At 50.8% G+C, this 20,542-nt stretch overlaps 1 protein-coding gene across 7 annotated transcripts; it reads left to right on the forward strand.

Moving 5' to 3' along the window:
• Positions 1-332: 332 nt before the first annotated feature.
• On the forward strand, positions 333-8,282 carry NRSN2 (neurensin 2). Of its 7 annotated transcripts, XM_030826369.1 has the most exons (6): positions 333-417; positions 715-789; positions 2,533-2,647; positions 2,922-3,116; positions 6,636-6,732; positions 6,865-8,282. In XM_030826369.1, exons 4-6 carry the CDS (start codon positions 2,928-2,930, stop codon positions 7,059-7,061), a joined length of 483 nt encoding a protein of 160 aa, XP_030682229.1. In that variant the 5' UTR covers positions 333-417; positions 715-789; positions 2,533-2,647; positions 2,922-2,927; the 3' UTR covers positions 7,062-8,282. The 7 variants fall into 7 exon arrangements, with proteins under 7 accessions (XP_030682229.1, XP_030682225.1, XP_003273517.1 ...); XM_030826365.1 differs by having other exon boundaries at positions 2,900-3,116; positions 6,636-8,282; XM_003273469.4 differs by having other exon boundaries at positions 6,636-8,282.
• The last annotated feature ends 12,260 nt before the right edge of the window (positions 8,283-20,542 follow it).

The following is a 20,542-nucleotide window of genomic DNA, read 5'->3' on the forward strand; positions in this document are numbered from 1 at the left end:
GGGCTCCATGAGGGGGATGGAGACCTAGAGAAGGGACTGACGGTACAGCGAGGAGATGAAGGCTCAGTGAGGGGATGGGTCTTCCATGAGAGGGGTGGGGAACTGCGGGAATGATGGGAGCTTCGGTGAGGAGTTTGAGGGACTGCATGAGGGCTTGGGGCCCAGGGAGTCCGAGGGGTCTCTGTGAGGGACCTGGGGTGTCAGAGCGAGAAGGGAACTCTGGAAGGGGACAGGAGCTGGCGGGGAGCTGCAGGGGGCAGCTATCTGCAGAGCCAGTCCCTGAGGCCGGCCGGCGCCCCCCTCCCCCGCCCCCGTGTCACCCCCGCCCCGAACTGCGGCGCAGGCGCGAACCGAACCTGCTTTTGCTCGGCTCCCGCTCCGGCCCCCGCTTGCTCGGCGGAGACAGCAGGCAGAGAGGTGAGCTTAGCCCTGCTCCACGCGCGGCCAGACCCCAGCCCCATCCCCTGGAGAATCCCCGCGCTCTGCCTGCATCCTCAGCTCGGGCTGTGTCCCGCCAGGGACAGGACCGCTGCGCCTGAGCCTCGGGTTTGGGAGGTGGGGGTCTCAGGGAAGTAGCAGGGGGAGGAGATAGAAACAGCCCCATCGCCCCTCGACACCTCAGGGTTGATAGGCTGGGTAGAGGCTTCAAAGGACACCCCCCACCCCCGCCAACACTTCAAACCAAAAACCGATTCCTACCCCTCTCTGCCTCAGTTTCTCTCTAGGGAAAAGGACGCAGTTAGTGTGGACCAGGGGATCGGTGGTCCTGTCAGAGTGGTGCGGGTACAGGTGAGGAAGGGAAGGGGGAAATGGCCTGATTTCCCCTGCCAACACCCCCCACTCATCCCCCTCGGGAGGGCGCCCCTTCTCCCCCGCCTGGGCAGCGCTGGACGCTGTAGTGGGCGAGTCTGAGGGTCTGGGAAGGAGAACTGAATGAGGCCGTGCAGAGGCGACAGATTCCATCCATCCTCGGGCCCTGGCTCCTGTCAGTTTCGCCTATGCCTCCCGCCCCTCGCCTCCTTCCTCCGCCGCAGTCTCCTCACCTCGGACAGCGCAGCCCCCTCCTCTTCCCGCTCCCTTCCCACCAAGCTCCTCCTGGCTCCCGGCTAGGGACACCTCCCTAGCGATTCCCATGGCAACCCTCGTCCAGGGTACCTGCGCCCCGCCCCCCGCCAGCTAGACCTACTCCCTGCAACCCTAAAACGCCAGGGGGAGGGGCCAGGCCGAGGGGGAGGCACCGTCAAGGTCACCTTCCTTCTCCAGTACCAGCAGGACTGAGTGATTATATCTATTTGGAGTAGGGCAAGCGGTGAATTGGAGGGGAGGAGCTGACCCAGGCCAACAGTCCCGAAGCCCCCTCCACACCTCCTCACCTGCGGTCTTTAGTAATGGTCTCCGCACTGAGGCTCTTACCGTCCCCCGGGCCCCATTTATTCTACCTACCCGGGCCTCCCCAGCGCCTCGCCGGGGCGGGTACCGCGCTGGCCGCACCCTCCGCACAGTCCGCCCCGCCCACCTCCTCCGGTGAGCCCTCCTCTCCAGACCTCTAGCCCTCCTCCTCCAAGGGTCCTTCGCTTTTAGTCTCTGCCTTTTCCCGTTCTCTGTCATGGCTTTTGTTGTTGTTGTTGTTATTTTTCCTCCTTTTCTTCCCTGCTCTTCTTTTCCCTGAATTGTAAGTGAGGAGGGTGTACAGCCACTATTTATGGACAGGCTTTCTTGACAGCAATCTTGTGTGCCGTGTGCGTGTGACTCTAAGCAGAACCTCCAACCGTGTGTGTGTGTGTGTGTGTGTGTGTGTGTGTGTGTGTGTGTGTGTGTCGTACCTATCTGGGTATGTCTCTGTGTGCTTCGTGAGCATGTGTCTGTGTGTTTCTCTGTGCTGTTTCGGTGAGTTTCTCTGTGTAGGAATTTGAGGACCACTTCTGATTGGAAGTGAGAGGGAGCTGTCAGGACCTTTATCTTACCCTTTGGAACAAGCACATTGTTTCACTTTGTAGGAAGCTGCTAATTAAGGCTGAGGGCCATCATGGAGACTGGGGTAGAAGCCCAGTCCTCCCTCAGCACCTCTTGCTTTGGTTTGGGCCAAACCTGTATTTGGATATACAAGTACCTTCCATTCCCAAGATCTGTGTCCACTTTTGTGGGGAAAAAAAAGGTTATTTGATAGGTTTCTCTGGAAATCTAACAGCCCTTAAGCCTAAGAGCCTCTAATCCTGAGGGCCCCTTTCACTTCCTATGGAGTCAAAATTCATTGGAATCTGGAGGCTTTCAGGAGCAGTCCTGGGGAGGACCTTTTATAGCCTTGCAGCTTGGGAACTCCAGCCCAAGTGTCAGCCATGACAATTACCCCCAGGAGGGGGTCTGAAGGGGAGTGGAGGGTGAGGTTCTCTCATTCCAGACATGGAGCCTAAAAAGTTCAAGATGAAAGTAATAACAAAAAAAATTACAGTACTAATCACAACAGCTACCATTTCTCAGCATCAGACACAATAACGGTATGAAACAAGTATGATTATTAGGTCTGTTTTACAGATGAGGAAACTGAGACCCAGAAAGGTGGAAGCACTTGTCTAAGGTCACACCTCCAGGAAGCAGTGTGCCCACAACTCCAGTCCAAGTGGTCAGGCTCCAGAGCCCACAGTCCCAGGTACTAGGTGGCCTCCAGAGTAAACATGCACATTTATTGACACCTCCAATTGCCAGGCACTGGGCTAAGCCCTTCAGTGCACTGGCTCATTCACAGTGTGCTTCGGGAAGGACGGGCTGGGATTCCAAAAGGCCAGACTGTGCTATGAGTGTAGGGTGTCTCGAGTGGGAGGAGAAGCGGGTGGGGCACAAAGATTTGGGGGGCTTATGAAGGTCACCATGAGCAGCTCCCACTAATCCCTCCCTCCGTCAGCTGCACCTTACCTGCTCCCCAGGGGTCCATGATGCCGAGCTGCAATCGTTCCTGCAGCTGCAGCCGCGGCCCCAACGTGGAGGATGGCAAGTGGTATGGGGTCCGCTCCTACCTGCACCTCTTCTATGAGGATTGTGCAGGCACTGCTCTCAGCGACGACCCTGAGGGACCTCCGGTCCTGTGCCCCCGCCGGCCCTGGCCCTCACTGTGGTGGAAGGTAAGGCCAGATGAGCAACTCCCGTGATTCCTCTGCCTTGATGGAGGAAATGAGTCTGAATTTGAGGTTCAGAGGAAAAAAGAAGAGATAGCATAGTAGTTAGGAGTCTTGCACTTTCAAGCAACAAAGAACCCAATTCAAATGGGTTTAAATAATGAAGGGAGCCTTCATTGTATTTGTATTTACATACAAATTATTTACATAATTTTTTACATATTTATTGTATATAAATAATGGTGGCTCATGCCTGTAATCCCAGCACTTTGGGAGGCTGAGGTGGGCAGATCACCTGAGGTCTGGAGTTCAACACCGGCCCTGTCAGCATGGCGAAACCCTGTCTCTACTAAAAATACAAAAATCGGCCGGGTGTGGTAGCTCACGCCTGTAACCCCAGCACTTTGGGAGGCTAAGGCTGGCGGATCTCGAGGTCAGGAGTTGGAGATCAGCCTGGCCAACATACTGAAACCCTGTCTTTACTAAAAATACAAAAATGAGCCGGGCGTGGTGGCGGGCGCCTGTAATCCCGGCTACTCGGGAGGCTGACGCAGGAGAATCACTTGAAACCAAAAGGCAGAAGTCGCAGTGAGCTGAGATCAATCCATTGCACTCCAGCCTGGGTGAAAGAGCAAAACTCCTTATAAAAAAAAATAATAATAAAAAAAATGAGCCAGGCGTGGTGGCAGGCGCCTGTAATCCCAATTACTTAGGAGGCTGAGGCAGGAGAATCGCTTGAACCCAGGAGGCAGAGGTTGCAGTGAGCCAAGATCGCACCATTGCACTCCAGCTGGGCGACAGAACAAGACTGTCTCAAAAAAACAAACAAACAAACAAACAAACAAATGAGCCAGGCATGGTGGCAGGCGCCTGTAATTAGGAGGCTGAGGCAGGAGAATCGCTTGAACCCAGGAGGCAGAGGTTGCAGTGAGTCAAGGTCGCACCATTGCACTCCAGCTGGGTGACAGAACAAGACTCTGTCTCAAAAAAAAAAAAAAAAAAGAAGGGAAAATGTTGCTCATTTTTTAGAAGAGACCCAAGGTTGCATACTTTCAGGCAAAGTTTGATCCAGCAGTTCAACCGTTTATACCAAGGACTTTGCAAGGTTTCTTAGTCTTCAGCCTCCTCATGGTGCCCCTACCCTGGTAGCCTGTTAGCTTCAGACTCTCCCCACCTGTTCCCCAAATGGCCACTACTGTGTGGACCCTCAGATCTTCACTCCACACCATCTAAGGGAAGTCAGCATTTCCTGTGGTATTTCCTTCAGAAAAGAAAATAGCCTGTAATCCCATCATTTTGGGAGGCCAAGGTGCGTGGATCACCTGAGGTCAGGAGTTCAAGACCAGCTTAGCCAACGTGGTGAAACCTCATCTCTACTAAAAATACAAAAATTAGCTGGGTGTGGTGATGGGCGCCTATAATCCCAGCTACTCTGGAGGCTGAGGCAGGATAATCACTAGAACCCGGGAGACAGTGGTTGCAGTGAGCAGAGATTGTGCCATTGAACTCCAGCCTGTGCAACAAGAGTGAAATTCCATCTCAAACAAACAAACAAAATGGCCAGTGGTACTGGCTCACACCTGTAATCCCAGCACTTTGAGAGGCTGAGGCAGGAGGATTACTTGAGCCCAGGAATTCAAGATCAGCCTGGGCAACATAGTGAGACTTCATCTCTACTAAAAATAAAAAATTAGCTGGATGTAGTGGCGTGGGCCTGTGATGCCTACTACTCAAGAGGCTGAGCCAGGAGGACCCTTTGAGCCCAGGAGGTTGAAGCTGCAGTGAGCCATGATTGTGCCACTGCACTCCAGCCTGGGCAACAGAGTGAGACTCTGCCAAGAAAAGAGAGAAGAAAGGAAGGGAGAAAGCAAAATAGTAAGATATTAAAAACATGTTACCATTTACCTTAACACCTAAGAAGAGAGAAATACTTAGGTGTAAATCTAACAAAATATCTGCAATATGAGAAGAACTACAAAACTCAAAAGATATCAAATAACTAAATAAATGGAGAAATAGTTCATGTTCGTGGATTGGAATAGTCAAGATGTTAGTACTTCCCAACCTGATCTTTGATTCAATGCAATGCCAATCAAAAGCCCAGCACATTATTCTGTGGACGTCACAAAATGTCACCTCCTCAGGGAGGAGATCCCCGGACTTAGTCGGGTCCCTTGCTTAACTCTGGGCAAACTGTGTGCCCATTCATTCTTCAATACACTTACCACTGTGCACACTTGTAGTTTATATGGAGAGGTAAAAGATTCAGGATAGCCAGAAATTTAAAACATCATTTATAAGAAACAACACTTTTCATTTCCAGAAGTCCTGAAAAGCATTGCATTGGTCTTTCATTGGGTCACTTGCCAGCCTTGAACTAATTACTGTGGTTAAGAGATGGACTATGCTGACTGGCAGGAAGTGAGGTTCATCTCACCTAAATCTTACTGTGGTTTCTCAATGGTAAACTGGAGTACCTTGCCAGGGCAGCGAAAAAATGTGAAGAATTGATGTCTGTAACAGCCAAGGAGACTAGTCGGCCAGGGTGCACCAATGGGTCAAGGTGTAGAGGTGGCAATGAGCTGAGTCCCTGCTATGGGCATAGCTCTTTGCTAAATATTCTCGGGAGACTGAGGCAGAGGGTCCCTTCTTCTGCTTTCAAAGGACTTCACTCTAGTGAGGAGGTAAGATACCAACCTCTGCAGAGAGGCCAACTTACATAACTTCAGGTCAGGTCCCTAGAGAACACCAGGAGAGGAAATGATCAAGGAAGACTTCCAAGGAAAGGTTAGTGTGTGTTTAAAATTTTTAAGCATCTTCTTATTGCGAGGCACTGTGCTAGGCTCTTGAGAACACAGAATTTAAGACATGAGGTCCCTGTCCTCAAAGAACTCTTTTAGCTGTGGTTTACTTAGTCATTCAGCAAACATTTATTCAGCCTTTGCTCTGTGCCGGTATGTGCTAGGCACAGAAGACTCCTAGTGAGCCAAAACAGGCACAGTCTCTGCTCTCACGGGGCTCTCAGTACTGCGGGAGAGGCAGACATCACTAACATAGCAACCAAAATACATGTCCAGGTGTGCACAATGGTAAGTGTATTGAAGAATGAATGAGCACAGTTTGCCCAGAGTAAAGCAAGGGACCCAACTCAGTCCAGGGATCTTCTCCCTGCGGAGGTGAGGTTTGAGATGAGATCTGATGGTGCATAGGAGTTAACCCAACACAGACAGGGAAGGTAGAAAGGACAAGGAGATGAGCTGGGATGGAGGGAAATGCAGGGTTGGCTGGAGAAACCCACTGCTGGGCGGGAGCTGGGAAGGAAATTAAGAGGCCTCAGGATTTCAAGTAGAATGTGACAGTTTATGCCCCCTGTCAGTTAGACCCCAGCAAGTGTGTTCTGTGCTTCCCATCTCCTAAGGATGGATCAAGGGGTTACCCTTAAGAGTGGTGAGGATCCAAGGTGATCCCTTGGCCAGGGCCCCTGGCTGACCCTGACTGCTTCCTGGTCTGTCTGCTTCTCCCCAGATCAGCCTGTCCTCGGGGACCCTGCTTCTGCTGCTGGGTGTGGCAGCTCTGACCACTGGCTATGCAGTGCCCCCCAAGCTGGAGGGCATCGGTGAGGGTGAGTTCCTGGTGTTGGATCAGCGGGCAGCCGACTACAACCAGGCCCTGGGCACCTGTCGCCTGGCAGGCACAGCGCTCTGTGTGGCGGCTGGAGTTCTGCTCGCCATCTGCCTCTTCTGGGCCATGACAGGCTGGCTGAGCCAGGACACCAAGGCAGAGACCTTGGACCCCGAAGCCTACAGCCATGTGGAGGTCTTCGGGGATGAGCCAGAGCAGCAGTTGTCACCCATCTTCCGCAATGCCAGTGGCCAGTCATGGTTCTCGCCACCCGCCAGCCCCTTTGGGCAATCTTCTGTGCAGACTATCCAGCCCAGGAGGGACTCCTGAGCTGCCCACATGGCCGAAGGAGGAGCCAGATGTGGGTCCTGGATCCTTCCCCCTTCTCACCATAACCCCCTCTCAGTGTTTCCCCAACTTCTCCCTTTCAGCAGGGTCCCTTTAGAGCCCAACTCCAGGTCAAATCTGGAGCTCAAATCCCAGTGCTCCCTCACCAGGGGTGGGGCCCCAACTCTTCCAAGATGCCAGCATTCCTCAAGTCCTCCCAAAACTTCCTACCCATACCCTCTTCCCAAGGCCCTCAGGGGCAGAAAACATCTCCTTCAACCTGTCCCCACTCCTTCCTCTGCATGACCTTGGGCAAGCCCCTTGCCCTTTCAAGCCATCAGCTCCTGCCTCTCTGCCATGAGGGCTTTGGATCAGATTCCTCTTCTCGCCAGGATGAGGACATGCACTGCCCTCCATAGACACAGATGAAGGGGTGGGGGTCATTCAGCTCAAATGGGTCCCAGGTGCTCACTTGGACTTTCCCTGCTGGATGTGTGAAGATGTTTGCCTCTCACAGTGTGTGTTCTACCTGCATTTTGGCATCAGAGCCCCCCAGCCCACCCACCATAGGCAATGACTAGCCCCAGTTGATAGGTGAAGTGCGTGAAGGAGGCTGGAGGTGACATATCCAAGGTCACACAACAAAGCAGCATGCAGGAACTAGAAACACATCTTCAGCCTCCTCCTGGGCCAGCTCTTGTGCTACAGGTGGGGCGGAGCCAGCCCCGCACTTTCCTGGTTCCCTGAGGGTCCTCAGGGTGGAGGACAGGTTTGGCCCAGAAAGACTAGCCAGAGGCCTGATGGTCCCAGGTGGCTCTGGATATACTTTGGATATGGATTTAAATGGTCTCTAAGAGCCGGGGGTAGGGGGCAGGAAAAGTGGGTTGTCTTTGCCCCCCAAAGTCCACCTACCTAGAAACCAAGCCCACAGGTCTTGGCCCTGACCCTGATAATAAATGTGCCCTCTCAGAGGCACCAGCCCCTCCCTCCCCAGCCGGAGGCGTCATCTCTCTTCTGTACCACTAGAGGGAGCTCTGATACAGCTGGAGAGCAGCGCTCAAGGCTCTCGCCCCCCTCCCCTCCAGCCTGAAGGGCCTCCTCGGGGATCCTCAGGTGGCCCCCACCAGGACACACCCTACTGTCCTTGTGCCTCACGCCCCCTCCTCATCCTGCACCCCTTCCATCCTACCTTCCCTTTCAATAAACAGCTGGGATGGATACTGACTTTGTTTCCTTTCTCCCTGGCCACTGGGGCGTGGGGAGGAGAAAGACACAGACTCTTAGGAGCACCTACTGTGTGCTGGACACGACCCATTATTTCTCATTCGCTCCTCAGGATAACCTGTTGAGAAAGGAATTATTGTCTTCTCCTTTTTTTTTTTTTTTTTTTTAAAGATGTCTCGCTCTGTTGCCCAGGCTGGAATGCGGTGGGGTGATCTTGGCTCACTGCAACCTCCGCCTCCTAGGTTCAAGCAATTCTCCTGCCTCAGCCTCCCAAGTAGCGGGTATTACAGGTGCGTGCCACCACGCCTGGCTAATTTTTGTATTTATAGTGGAGACGGGGTTTCACCATGTTGGCCAGGCTGGTCTTGAACTCCTGACCTCAAATGATCCGCCTGCCTCGGCCTCCCAAAGTGCTGGGATTACAGGGTGAGCCACCATACCCGGACTTACTGTCTTCATTTTACAGATGCAGTAACTGATGATCAGAGAGGTGAGTCCTTTGCCTAAGGCTTCCCCGCGGTGGATTTATTTTTTATTTTTATTTTTAATTCTTTTTTTTTCGAGATGGCGTCTGGTTCTATCGCCCAGGCTGGAGTGCAGTGGCGCGATCTCGGCTCACTGCAAGCTCCGCCTCCCGGATTCACGCCATTCTCCTGCCTCAGCCTCCCAAATAGCTGGGACTACGAGTAGCTGGGACTACAGGCGCCTGCCAACGCACCCGGCTAATTTTTTGTATTTTTAGTAGAGACGGAGTTTCACCATGTTAGCCAGCATGGTCTCAATCTCCTGACCTCGTGATCCGCCTGCCTCGGCCTCCCGAAGTGCTGGGATTACAGGCGTGAGCCACCACGCCCGGCCTATTTTTAATTCTTTTTATTTCAGTAGCCTTTGGGGTCCAAGTGGGTTTTGGTTACATGAACTAATTCTATAGTGATTCTGAGATTTTAGTACACCCATCACCTGAGCAGTGTACACTGTACCCAATACGCAGTTTTTTATCCCTCATCCCCTCCCAGCCTCCCTGGACTCAGTCCCCAAAGTTCGTTATATCACTCTGTATGCCTATGCATCCTCATAGCTTAGCTTCTGCTTATATAAGTGAGAACCTACCATATCTGGATTTCCATTCCTGAGTTACTTCACTTAGGATAATGGCCTCCAGCTCCACCCAAGTCCTGCAGTGGATTTAAATGCTCAGCCTAGGGCCTGGAGTGGTGGCTGGGCCAGGCGAGGTGGCTCACGCCTGTAATCCCAGGACTTTGGGAGGCCGAGGTGGGTGGATCACCTGAGATCAGGAGTTCAAGACCAGCCTGGCCAACATGGTAAAACCCCATAACTACTAAAAATACAAAAATTAGCTGAGCATGGTGGTGCACGCCTGTAATCCCAGCTACTCAGGAGACTGAGGCAGAAGAATTGCTTGAACCCGGATGGCAGAGGTTGCAGTGAGTCGAGATCACACCATTGCACTCCAGCCTGGGCAACAGAGCAAGCCTCCATCTCAAAAAAAAAAAAAAAAAAAAAGCTTAGCCTGATTGGCCCATTGCCTGAGTGTGGAGCTCCTGTCTTTGGGTGGGAAGGAGATTTCTCAGCCACCTTGAGAACCCACTTCCCCTAGTTCTGAAAGGAATGTGAGGGCCAGGGTGGGGGAGAGGGGGCTGAAGCCAAAGGTGAGCTCTTTTCCAGGCCTGGAAGAGTAATTAACCCCTTTTGGCACTCACCAGGGTCTGGGCCTTGTTCTTAGTGCCTTACAGAATTCGGGAATTCATTTAACCAGGACGACAACCTCCGAGGTGGCGGCTATTATTCTCAAACCTAGTTTTTCCTAAACTCCAGGCTTGAGTTTCCATCTGCATTCACCTGGATGTTGAATTTAAACTCAACTGTCTCAAACTGTTCTCCTTATTACCACCTCCCCGACCAAACCTGCCTCTACTATGCTGCCCACATCTTAGAGAGTAGCGTCCCCATCCTTCTGGCTGCTCCAGCCAAAACCTCCTCTCCTTCCACACATCCTGTATCCAATCCATCAGCAAGTCCTGTCAACTCAACCTTGGAAATATATCCTGTATCCAACTACACCTCGACATCCCCGTGGCTGACTCCACGGTCTGAGCCACCAGCACCTCCCATCTGGATCATTGCACCAGCTTCCCCCTGGTCTCCTGGCTTCTGAGTTTTGAACCCCACCCTACCCCACACCTTGACTCCCCAAGTCTAATTGCTACACAGCAGCCAGACAGATCTTGTTAGGACATAAATTAGGTCATGTTCCTCCTCCACTCCAAACCTTCCCATGGCTCCCTCCTAACTCAGAGTAGCCAAAACCCTCCCTGTGGCCTCCAAGGCCCTACACAATTTGCTGATTTCCACTCCCCCTGCACCTTCCTCTGTAACCCCAGCTCCCACCACTCTCCAGGTTCCTGTGTCCTCTCCAGCCAGGATCCTGACTCAGGGCCTTTGCCTCACTGTTCCCTCTGCTGGGGTGCTCCTCCCCAGTTGACGACATGGGCAATTCCTTCAAGTCATTGCTCAAACATCACCTTCTCAGCGAGGCCTTCCCTGAGCAGCGTATTTAGAATTGCAACCAGGCCAGGCGCGGTGGCTCATGCCAGTAATGCCAGCACTTTGGGAGGCCAAGGCAGGTGGATCTCCTAAGGTTGGGAGTTCGAGACCAGCCTGACCAACATGGAGAAACCCTGTCTCTACTAAAAATACAAAATCACCCAGGCGTGGTGGCACATGCCTGTAATCCCAGCTACTCGAGAGGCTGAGGCAGGAGAATCACTTGAACCCGGGAGGCAGAGATTGTTTTGAGCTGAGATCGCACCATTGCACTCCAGCCTGGGCAACAAGAGTGAAACCCCATCTCAAAAAAAGAAAAAACAAAAAACAAAAAAATGCAACTATGCCAGCCAGGTGCAGTGGCTCACACCTGTAATCCCAGCACTTTGGGAGGCCAACGTGGGCAGATCACCTGAAGTCAGGAGTTGGAGACCAGCCTGGCCAACATGGTAAAACCCTATCTCTACTGAAAATACAAAAATTACCCAGGCATGGTGGCACATGTCTGTAATCCCAGCTACTCAAGAGGCTGAGGCATGACAATCACTTGAACTCGGGAGGTGGAGGTTGCAGTGAGCTGAGATCGCGCCATTGCACTCCAGCTTGGGCGACAGAGCGAGACTCCGTCTCAAAAAAATAAAAGGAAGCTAACACGGAATATAAATGGTGCAGGCAGTTTGACAATATCAAAATAGAAAATACACATGCCCTTTGATTTCTCCCTCTTATGCAGGTGGATCTATAGATTCAACTCTACATGTTGGAACACTATAGTATTATTTGTAACTAAAGCATTTGGAAACAACCTAAAGGCTCATGGTAGGGGACTAGTTAATAAAATATGGTAAGGCTGAGTGCAGTGGCTCACGCCTGTCATCCCAGTGCTTTGGGAGGCCAAGGCAGGAGGATCACTTGAGGCCAGGAGTTCAAGACCAACCGGGGCAACATAGGGCAACATAGCAAGGCGCCATCTCTACAAAAAATTAAAAATTAGCTGGGCATGGTAGCACATGCCTGTAGTCTCAGCTATTAATATTTGAGAGGCTGAGGCAGGAGGATCACACCACTGCACTTTAGCCTGAATACTGAGTAACAAAGCAAAACCCTATCTCTCTTAAAAAAAAAAAAATGGGGGGGAAAGGACGTGTCTTTTTTGTTTTTTTTTTGAGACGGGGTTTCACTCTTGTTGCCCAGGCTGGAGTGCAATCAAGGGATCTCAGCTCACCACAACCTCCACCTCCTGGGCTCAAGCAATTCTCCTGCCTCAGCCTCCCGAGTAGCTGGGATTATAGTCATGCGCCCCCACGCCTGGCTAATTTTGTATTTTAGGTAGAGACGGGGTTTCTGCATGTTGGTCAGGCTGGTCTCGAACTCCCGACTCCTGGCCTCAGCCTCCCAAAGTGCTGGGGGAATACAGGCGTGAGCCACCGCACCCAGCCAGGACAAGTCTTCTTACAGAAGAATTCCAATTAGTAAATGTAGAAGGATTGAGAGAAATTGAAAAATCATCATTAGAACACCAGAATAATAATTGCTGCAGGCAACATCTACCAATGAACAATAAAATGAGTGGGTGAAACTTTAAGAAGAAACAAGGTTATTTTTTTAGAAACGGGATCTTACTACATTGTCCAGGCTGGTCTGGAACTCCTAGGATCAATGGGATCTTCCCAACTCATGCTCCCCAGTAGCTGATACTACAGGCATATATCACCCACCAGGCTTGAAACAAGATATCTGCATAGCCTCAAAGTATCTACCCCCAAATACGTATTAATTAGTATGGTGGTTTTAACATATGCATACAAGTTCTTTGATGCTCTGCCATCCAGGAAATGGAGGTTAATTTTTCTCCTCTTGAGTGTGGGCTGGACTCTGCAACTTGCTTCTAACAAGTAGAATGTGGAAAGGCAAAAACAGTGACTTCACAGTGGAAAAATCTGGCAGACACCACCTTAACCAAATGAAGGCTGGCACCATCAGTCAAAAGTCTTGTTGATATCACAGCCTCTGAAATGATGTGGTGAGAAGGGCACTTTGCCTGGGTGGTATTCTTCCCCGAAATCCGTAATGTCAGCCTAATCATGAGAAGACCCATTCTACAAAAGACCTGACCAGCGGCAAGGCGCGGTGGCTCACGCTTGTAATCCCAGCACTTTGGGAGGCTGAGGCTGGCGGATCACGAGGTCAAGAGATCAAGACCACGGTGAAACCCCGTCTCTACTAAAAATACAACAAATTAGCCGGGCGTGGTGGCGGGCGCCTGTAGTCCCAGCTACTCGGAGAGGCTGAGGCAGAAGAATGGCATGAACCCGGGAGGCGGAGCTTGCAGTGAGCCAAGATTGCGCCACTGCACTCCAGCCTGGGCGACAGAGCAAGACTCCGTCTCAAAAAAAAAAAAAAAAAAAAAAAAAAAAAAAAAAAAAGACCTGACCAGCACTCTTCAAAGGTGTCCAGGTCACGAAAGACAAGGAAAGGACAAGAAACGGTCTCAGGTTGGAGGAGACTGAGGAGACGTGGCTGAAGGATATACAGGATCTCCCTGTACTGTCCATGTAACTCTTCAATAAATCTACAATTATTTCAAAATAGAGAGCAAAAAATACGATTGCTGGCTGGGCACAGTGGCTCATGCCTGTAATCCCAGCACTTTGGGAGGCCAAGAAGGGCAGATTACTTGAGGTCAGGAGTCTGAGATCAGCCTGGCCAACATGGTGAAACCTTGTCTCTACTAAAAATGCAAAAATTAGCCAGGCGTGGTGGCAGGTGTTTGTAATTCCAGTTACTCGAGTAGCGAGTAGCTGAGGCAGGAGAATCTCTTGAACCCAGGAGGCAGAGCTTGCAGTGAGCTGAGATCATGCCATTGCACTCCAGCCTGGGCGACAGAGCGAGACACTGTCTCAAAAAAAAAAAAAAATTACTGTAGTCAAGATGCAATAACAGGGATCTGATTTAACACACCCCAAAAAGGACCTAAGAAAAGACCATTCCCTCTCCTCTCTGAGGTGGGAAGATCTGGGAAGGAGAGGAGGCTGACCAGTGGGGTCTACTTTCTGCCCCACCCCTCTTCTATCCAAGAGTCTGACACCCAACCCCCACACCACCCTGGAGGCTCCCTCCCTCCTGCTGAGTCCAGCATGCCCTCCCCATCCCTACTGACTCAGGGGACTAGGTTAGCTCAGAGAAGCCCCTCTAACTCACCCACAACTGGACCAGAGAAGGATTGATCTGGGGCCACTGCCTGGTCCCTGGGAGCACTGTGCCAGGGCAGGGGGCTGAGATGCCCCAGGGTAAGAGAGAGAAACAGTGCTTTTTTTTTTTTTCTAAGACAGAGTTTCACTCTTGTTGCCCAGGCTGGAGTGCAATGCGCGATCTTGGCTCACCGCAATCTCTGCCTCCCAGGTTCAAGCGATTCTCTGGCCTCAACCTCCCGAGTAGCTGGGATTACAGGCATGTGCCACCATGTCCCCCGGCTAATTTTGTACTTTTAGTAGACACAGGGCTTCTCCATGTTGGTCAGGCTGGTCTCGAACTTCTGACCTCAGGTGATCCTCCTGCCTTGGCCTCCCAAAGTGCTGGGATCACAGGCGTGTGCCACCATACTCGGCCAAAACCAGTGATATTCATATAGATGGGGGAGGGATTAATGGGGGTGGAGTGAGACAGAGCCTGCTGGGGCAGTCTGGAAGGCAGGCATTCCTTCTGTTCAGCAACATTCCTGCCCCCACAATCTCTTCCCACAGCTTATATGTAGTGCAGGCTGAGAGTGAATCTGTCTGCCAGTGTTCAAGCCACTGTGTGAACCTGAGTTTCTTAACTGTTCTGAGTGTCAGGGGTTTTTTTTGTCTCCAAAATAGGAGCAACAAGGATACCAATCCCTTGAGATTGTTTGAAGCTTAATGCACTTAACACAGCACCTGGCACGTAGACATGCACCCTAAATGCCAGCTGTTATTATGAAAGAGAGAAGTCTGAGGTTCAGAACTAGTAGGCAACACATAATCTATAATGATGGATGGCTCAGACAGGGTCCTGTCCTACAGGGACTCACAGTCTAGTGGAGAGGACAGTCCTGTGTGGACAGCAAATGGCAATATACCTGGTTAAGTACTGTAATAGAATGACAAAGTAATATCTTACCACAGAGGCAGTCACGGGGGCAGTGAGAGACAAGCACTTGTCCATGCCAGGCTCTGTACTCAGTCCATCACATTCATTAGGTCTTGCAGTCCTCATACCACTATAAGGTGGTTACCATTATCTCCAATTCACAGAAAAGCAAACAGTACTGAATGTTTAAGCGTCCTGTCCGAGATGGCATAGCTAGCAGAGTTGAAATTTTAACCCAAGCAATCCAGGTCCAGAATGCCCTGGATGCAGAAATGACCACAAAGATTCTACCAGTGAACTAACCTGATAAGATTGGAGGTCATACTCATAACCCCTCACACAGGTCCACACAGACACAGGCAAGCACACACATGTCTATTCAGATACACACCAATTCCTCTCTATGACAAGCGCTCAGAAAATCCTCCACAACACCACACCAGGAATGATGTGCATTTTGAGAAAAAAAAAAATCAGCTCTGAAGACCTCACAGACACATGCAGTGAAATGTAAATTGAGGGACCCACCCAAGTTCTTGAATAGCACATTACATGCCTGGATGGACACCAACATGCATTCATGTACACACCAAAGGGCATGTAAATGATGATGATGAGGCCTGTAGACACTGACACACTGCATTTGCACTCACTCTGCTACTGAATTTTTTTAGCAGCTACATTTACTGAGCACCTACTGTATGTAAGGAAAGATAAAGCGGCCGGGCACTGTGGCTCACGCCTGTAATCCCAGAACTTTGGGAGGCCGAGGCAGGCAGATCACCTGAGGTCAGGAGACCAGCCTGGCCAACAGGGTAAAACCTTGTCTCTACTAAAAATAATACAAAAATTAGCTGGGTGTGGTGGCGTGCACCTGTAATCCCAGCTACTCAGGAGGCTGAGGCAGGAGAATCACTTGAACCCAGGAGGCGGAGGTTGCAGTGAGCCAAGATCATGCCATTGTACTCCAGCCTGGGTAACAGAATGAAACTCTATCTCAAAAAAAAAAAAAAAAAAGATAAAAAAGATAAAGCTCAGAGAAGTGAAGTGGCTTGCCCAAAGTCAAATGGCTGAGATTCAAACCCTGGCCCTATAATATTAGGCAATGGTGTCTACCTCCGCCGCTGTGCAGATGTATCCATGAGTGAACAGATGTGCTATGGCTGGATTCCCTCATTGACGTTCCCTGTGACCCTGGACATGGCATGGCCTCGTCTGGGCCACATTCTCATGTGAGTCCATTCACAAGTGTGCTCCATGGATGTGCATGGATGGGACCGGCAACCCTGGCCTTGCTCTGAGTCTCAGCCTGGCTTGGTGTCACCAGGGCTGTGAGCTTCCAATCCCAGCCTTGCCGTGTCCCAGAGCACATGGCTCAAAATCAAGCTCTGGGCATCAGGCCAGCAGGGCCCTTGTGATGGAAGAACTCACAGGATTTCATAAGCATCCGGCCTGGGACACATGGTCAGGGCAAGAAGGGAGAAAAACAGGATGTCCACCAGGGTGTGCACCTGGGCAGGGTCCATGGACCAGGTGTGGCAGGGGAAGAGCTGTCAGGACTTGGCATCTGATGGGCACTCAGCAGATATAGGCTGTGTGAGGGGAGGAGTTTGTGGGGAGGCAGGGCTGCAGCTTTGCTCCCATCCTGGAGGCCAGGAATGAAGGAGTAAGTGAGCCACTGACTCAATGAATGAATGAATGAGCGGGTGAGTGAAGGAAGGAAGGGGTAAGTAAATAAGTGAAGAATGGAATGGGGGAGGGAGTGAACTTATTTATTTATTTATTTATTTATTTATTTATTTATTTATTTTGAGACAGGGTCTTGCTCTGTCACCCAGGCTGGAGTGCAGTCTCAGCTCACTGCAACCTCTACCTCTCAGGCTCAAGTGATTCTCCCACCTCAGCCTCCAGCGTAGCTGGGACTACAGGTGCGTGCCACCATGTCCCGCTAATTTTTGTATTTTCTGTAGAGATGGGGTTTCACTATGTTGGCCAGGCTGGTCTCAAACTCCTGAGCTCAAGCGATCTGCCTGCCTCAGCCTCTGCAGTGCTGAGATTACAGGCGTGAGCCACTCGTGCTGTGCTGTGAATTTATGTTTTACACAAATCTGAGTGCTCACTCTGCGCTGGCCCTGGACAGGTCTCTGTGGATGTCTGCTGAGCAGGATGGACACAGCCTGGTCATTGCAACGCTAAGAGCTTGAATGACACCAGTCAGGCTGAGGAACTGGGAGGGCCCTTGACATGCAGAGTGACTCAGCCAGTGTGAGCAGGGGTTGTCAGCATGCCTAGGGGAGCAAGAGACTGTGAGAGATGTGTGTGTATAGTTGTGTGCCTGTGTGGGTCCGTGTGTACACATGTGTGCGCTGGCACAGCCAGGTGTTGGCCAATGCAGGTGTGGTGTCCTCACAAGCACAGTGCATCCTCATTCTTCACCCTCCCAGGCCTCACCTGCCCCTGTTGTGTGCCAGCTGGGCCTGCCCCATGTTATGCCTGACACCCATGCAAAAGCTCCTGCTTCCAGTCACAGGACAAAGGCATCCTCAGCCCAGACCTTCGACCCCAGGGGTAAAGATCTCCCAGACCCCTAGTGCTCCTCAGCATGGACCTCTCCACCAGGAGCCCCAGAGTTGTGAGAAACACACGCACCCAAAGCCCACCGCCCTGTGTCCATGTGCATGGAGTGTGCCCAGGTACACGCAAGTGCTGGAGATGCCCCAGGGCGGTCCAGACAGATGTGCAGATGGCACATTGGCCACTGAGTTTCCACAGACACTGAGCTAAGTGCTTTGGAGACACACTGGGTGACCTCAGGCATGTCACCCTCTCTGAGCCTCAGTTTCTAATCTAAAAATAGGGTAATTATACTCACTTCCAGTCTTGTTAGAATAACTCAATGCATATCAGCTCAGCACATCGTGATTATTTTTCCTGAGTTCCTGCCTTCCCAGCTATATCATCTATTCCTCAGCAGTACCCACTGAGTCTTATATCCCCGTTTCTCCAATGATACTCCATTACACAGGACTCAAATAACTACCTGCTCTAAGAATTGCTGAGTGACGTGTAGTCCTCATAAATAGCAATAATAGTCACTAACATTTATATAACAACAAGAGCCAGCAATTTTGATTCTTTATTATGTCAGGCATTGTGCTGAGCACTCTACATTCCTTCATTCATTTAACAAACATTCACTGAACACCTGGTAGGTGCTGGGCTCTGTGCTAGACCTGGGGATGCAGCATCTCTGCCCTCAAGGTTCTTACATTCTAATGGGGAAGAAGAGACAGACAAAAGACAATTTAGCTGGGCACAGTGGCTCACGCCTGTAATCCCAGCACTTTGGGAAGCTGAGGCAGGCAGATCACTTGAGGTCAGGAGTTTGAGACCAGCCTGGTCAACATGGTGAAACCCCTGTCTCTACTGAAAAAATACAAAAATTAGCCGGGTGTGGAGGCGGGCACCTGTAATCCCAGCTACTCGGGAGGCTGAGGCACAAGAATTACTTGAACCTAGAAGGTGGAGGTTGTAGTGAGCAGAGATCGAGCCACTGCACTCCAGCCTGGGTGACAGAGTGAGACTCAGCCCCCCCCCAAAAAAAGATAATTTAATACATAAATGGGATAATTTCAAACCTTGACAAGTGCTACGAATAAAATAAGGAAGAGTTATGGATTAGAGACAAACTGCAGGGATTAGGTGGGGCATGATGCTTGATGAGTGGTCAGGAAGGGCCTCTCTGAGGAGCAGATATTTGATCTGAGACCTAAAGAAGAAGGAAGAGCCTGGAAAGATATAGGAAAAGTTCCAGGCAGATGGCACAGCAAGGGCAAAGGCCCTGGGTCAGGAAGAACTTGGTAGGTTTGAGGACTAGGAGAAAGGGAGCTTAGCTGGAGGATGATTCAGCAAGCCTGGCAGGTCTGTTCTGGTTTCAGAACCCAGGCATTTTGTCCTTCACTCCAGGCTGCCTCAGAGACATGCATCCCTGCCATACACAACAATGTGTGCACATTGGCACACATGCACATGCATGCGCACACACATTCTGCATGCTGACACACAACTAAGGGCTGGACCAGCCATGATAGTCTAAGATGCTAACATTTTTCTCTAGTGTCTTGTGGGGCCAAGTAGAAGGGCCAGATGTCACCTTCGCCCAGCCTTCCAGAAGCTCTGGGCCAAAGAAAGATGGGCTGGGCAGGAAGAGAAAAATGGCTTAGTAAGGAGGTGACCGGGGACTCGGGTGGCCTGTGGGGGTGTGGAGATGGGAGGAGATGATAGAGATGTGAGAGCCCATGGGCACATTCCCTCTGGGGAAGTGAGGGAGCACCGAGGGCAGAGAAGCAGAGGGAGTGGAGACGGTTCTCAGAAGCAAAGGGCTTCCACACTCACCACAGCCCCCACTCAGCCGACATGCCTTGCTTCCTCTCACCTCCCCCGGTTCACCTCAGAGATGGGACACTCATTGCCCACCAGGGCAGCCTGGGTGGTGCCAACTGTGAGAGAGCTCCTCTTCCACATCTGCCTTTGTGGCTGTAAAATGTGGAAAGAATAAGAGAAATACCTATGAAAGCTGCAGGAAGATACTTTTTTTTTTTTTTGAAATGGAGTTTTGCTCTTGTCGCCCATGCTGGAGTGCAGTGGCGCAATCTCAGCTCACTGCAACCTCCGCCTCCCGGGTTCAAGCGATTCTCCTGCCTCAGCCTCCTGCGTAGCTGGGATTACAGGCACTCGCCATCACGCCCAGCTAATTTTTTGTATTTTTAGTAGAGATGGGGTTTCGCCATGTTGGGCAAGCTGGTCTCGAACTCCTGACCTCAGGTGATCCACCCACCTCAGCCTCCCAAAGTGCTGGGGTTACATTTTTCTAAATCAGTTTGGTAAGAATCAAAAATTTTGATAACACCCGGTGCTGTTGTAGTTCTGGGAAACAGGTGCTCACACGCTTTGCTGGCAGGAGGTAGATTGATAACAATCTCTATAGAGGAGGAGCCACAGATCTCTATTAAAAGTGCAAATGCACAAACTTTTGACTTAGAAATTCTGCTTCTGGGCAGGGCATGGTGGCTCACGCCTGTAATCCCTGCCTCCCAGGCCGAGGTTGCAGTTAGCCGAGATCGCGCCGTTGCACTACAGCCTGGGCAACAAGAGCGAAACTGTCTCAAAAAGAAAAAGAAAGAAAAAGAAAGAAAGAAAGAAAGAAATTCTACTTCTAGGAAATTAGCTCAGAACTTCTCTCCACACTCCCATGTATGAACATTGCAGCATTTTTAGTTATAGCAAAAGACTGGAAATAATTAAATGTTCATTGACAAGGGATGGTTTAAATAAACCAGTACATTCCTAACCATGGAATAGGACCAAGCTGTAAAAACTGACCAGGCAGTTCTTTCAGGAGTGATATGGAAGAGTTAACTGTTAAATAGGAAGGAAAAAGGCAATCTGAAGGATATGGAGTGTGCTCCCATCTGTGTAAAAAAGTGACAATAGGTCGTCATATTTTATGTCTTGAAGGAAACATGAGAAAATGGCTTGACCCCAGGAAGACGAACTACGAGCTGGGGATAGGAATGGGAGGGAGA

The sequence above is a fragment of the Nomascus leucogenys genome, chromosome 13 (genome assembly GCF_006542625.1).
Source record: "Nomascus leucogenys isolate Asia chromosome 13, Asia_NLE_v1, whole genome shotgun sequence".
Lineage (NCBI taxonomy): Eukaryota > Metazoa > Chordata > Mammalia > Primates > Hylobatidae > Nomascus > Nomascus leucogenys.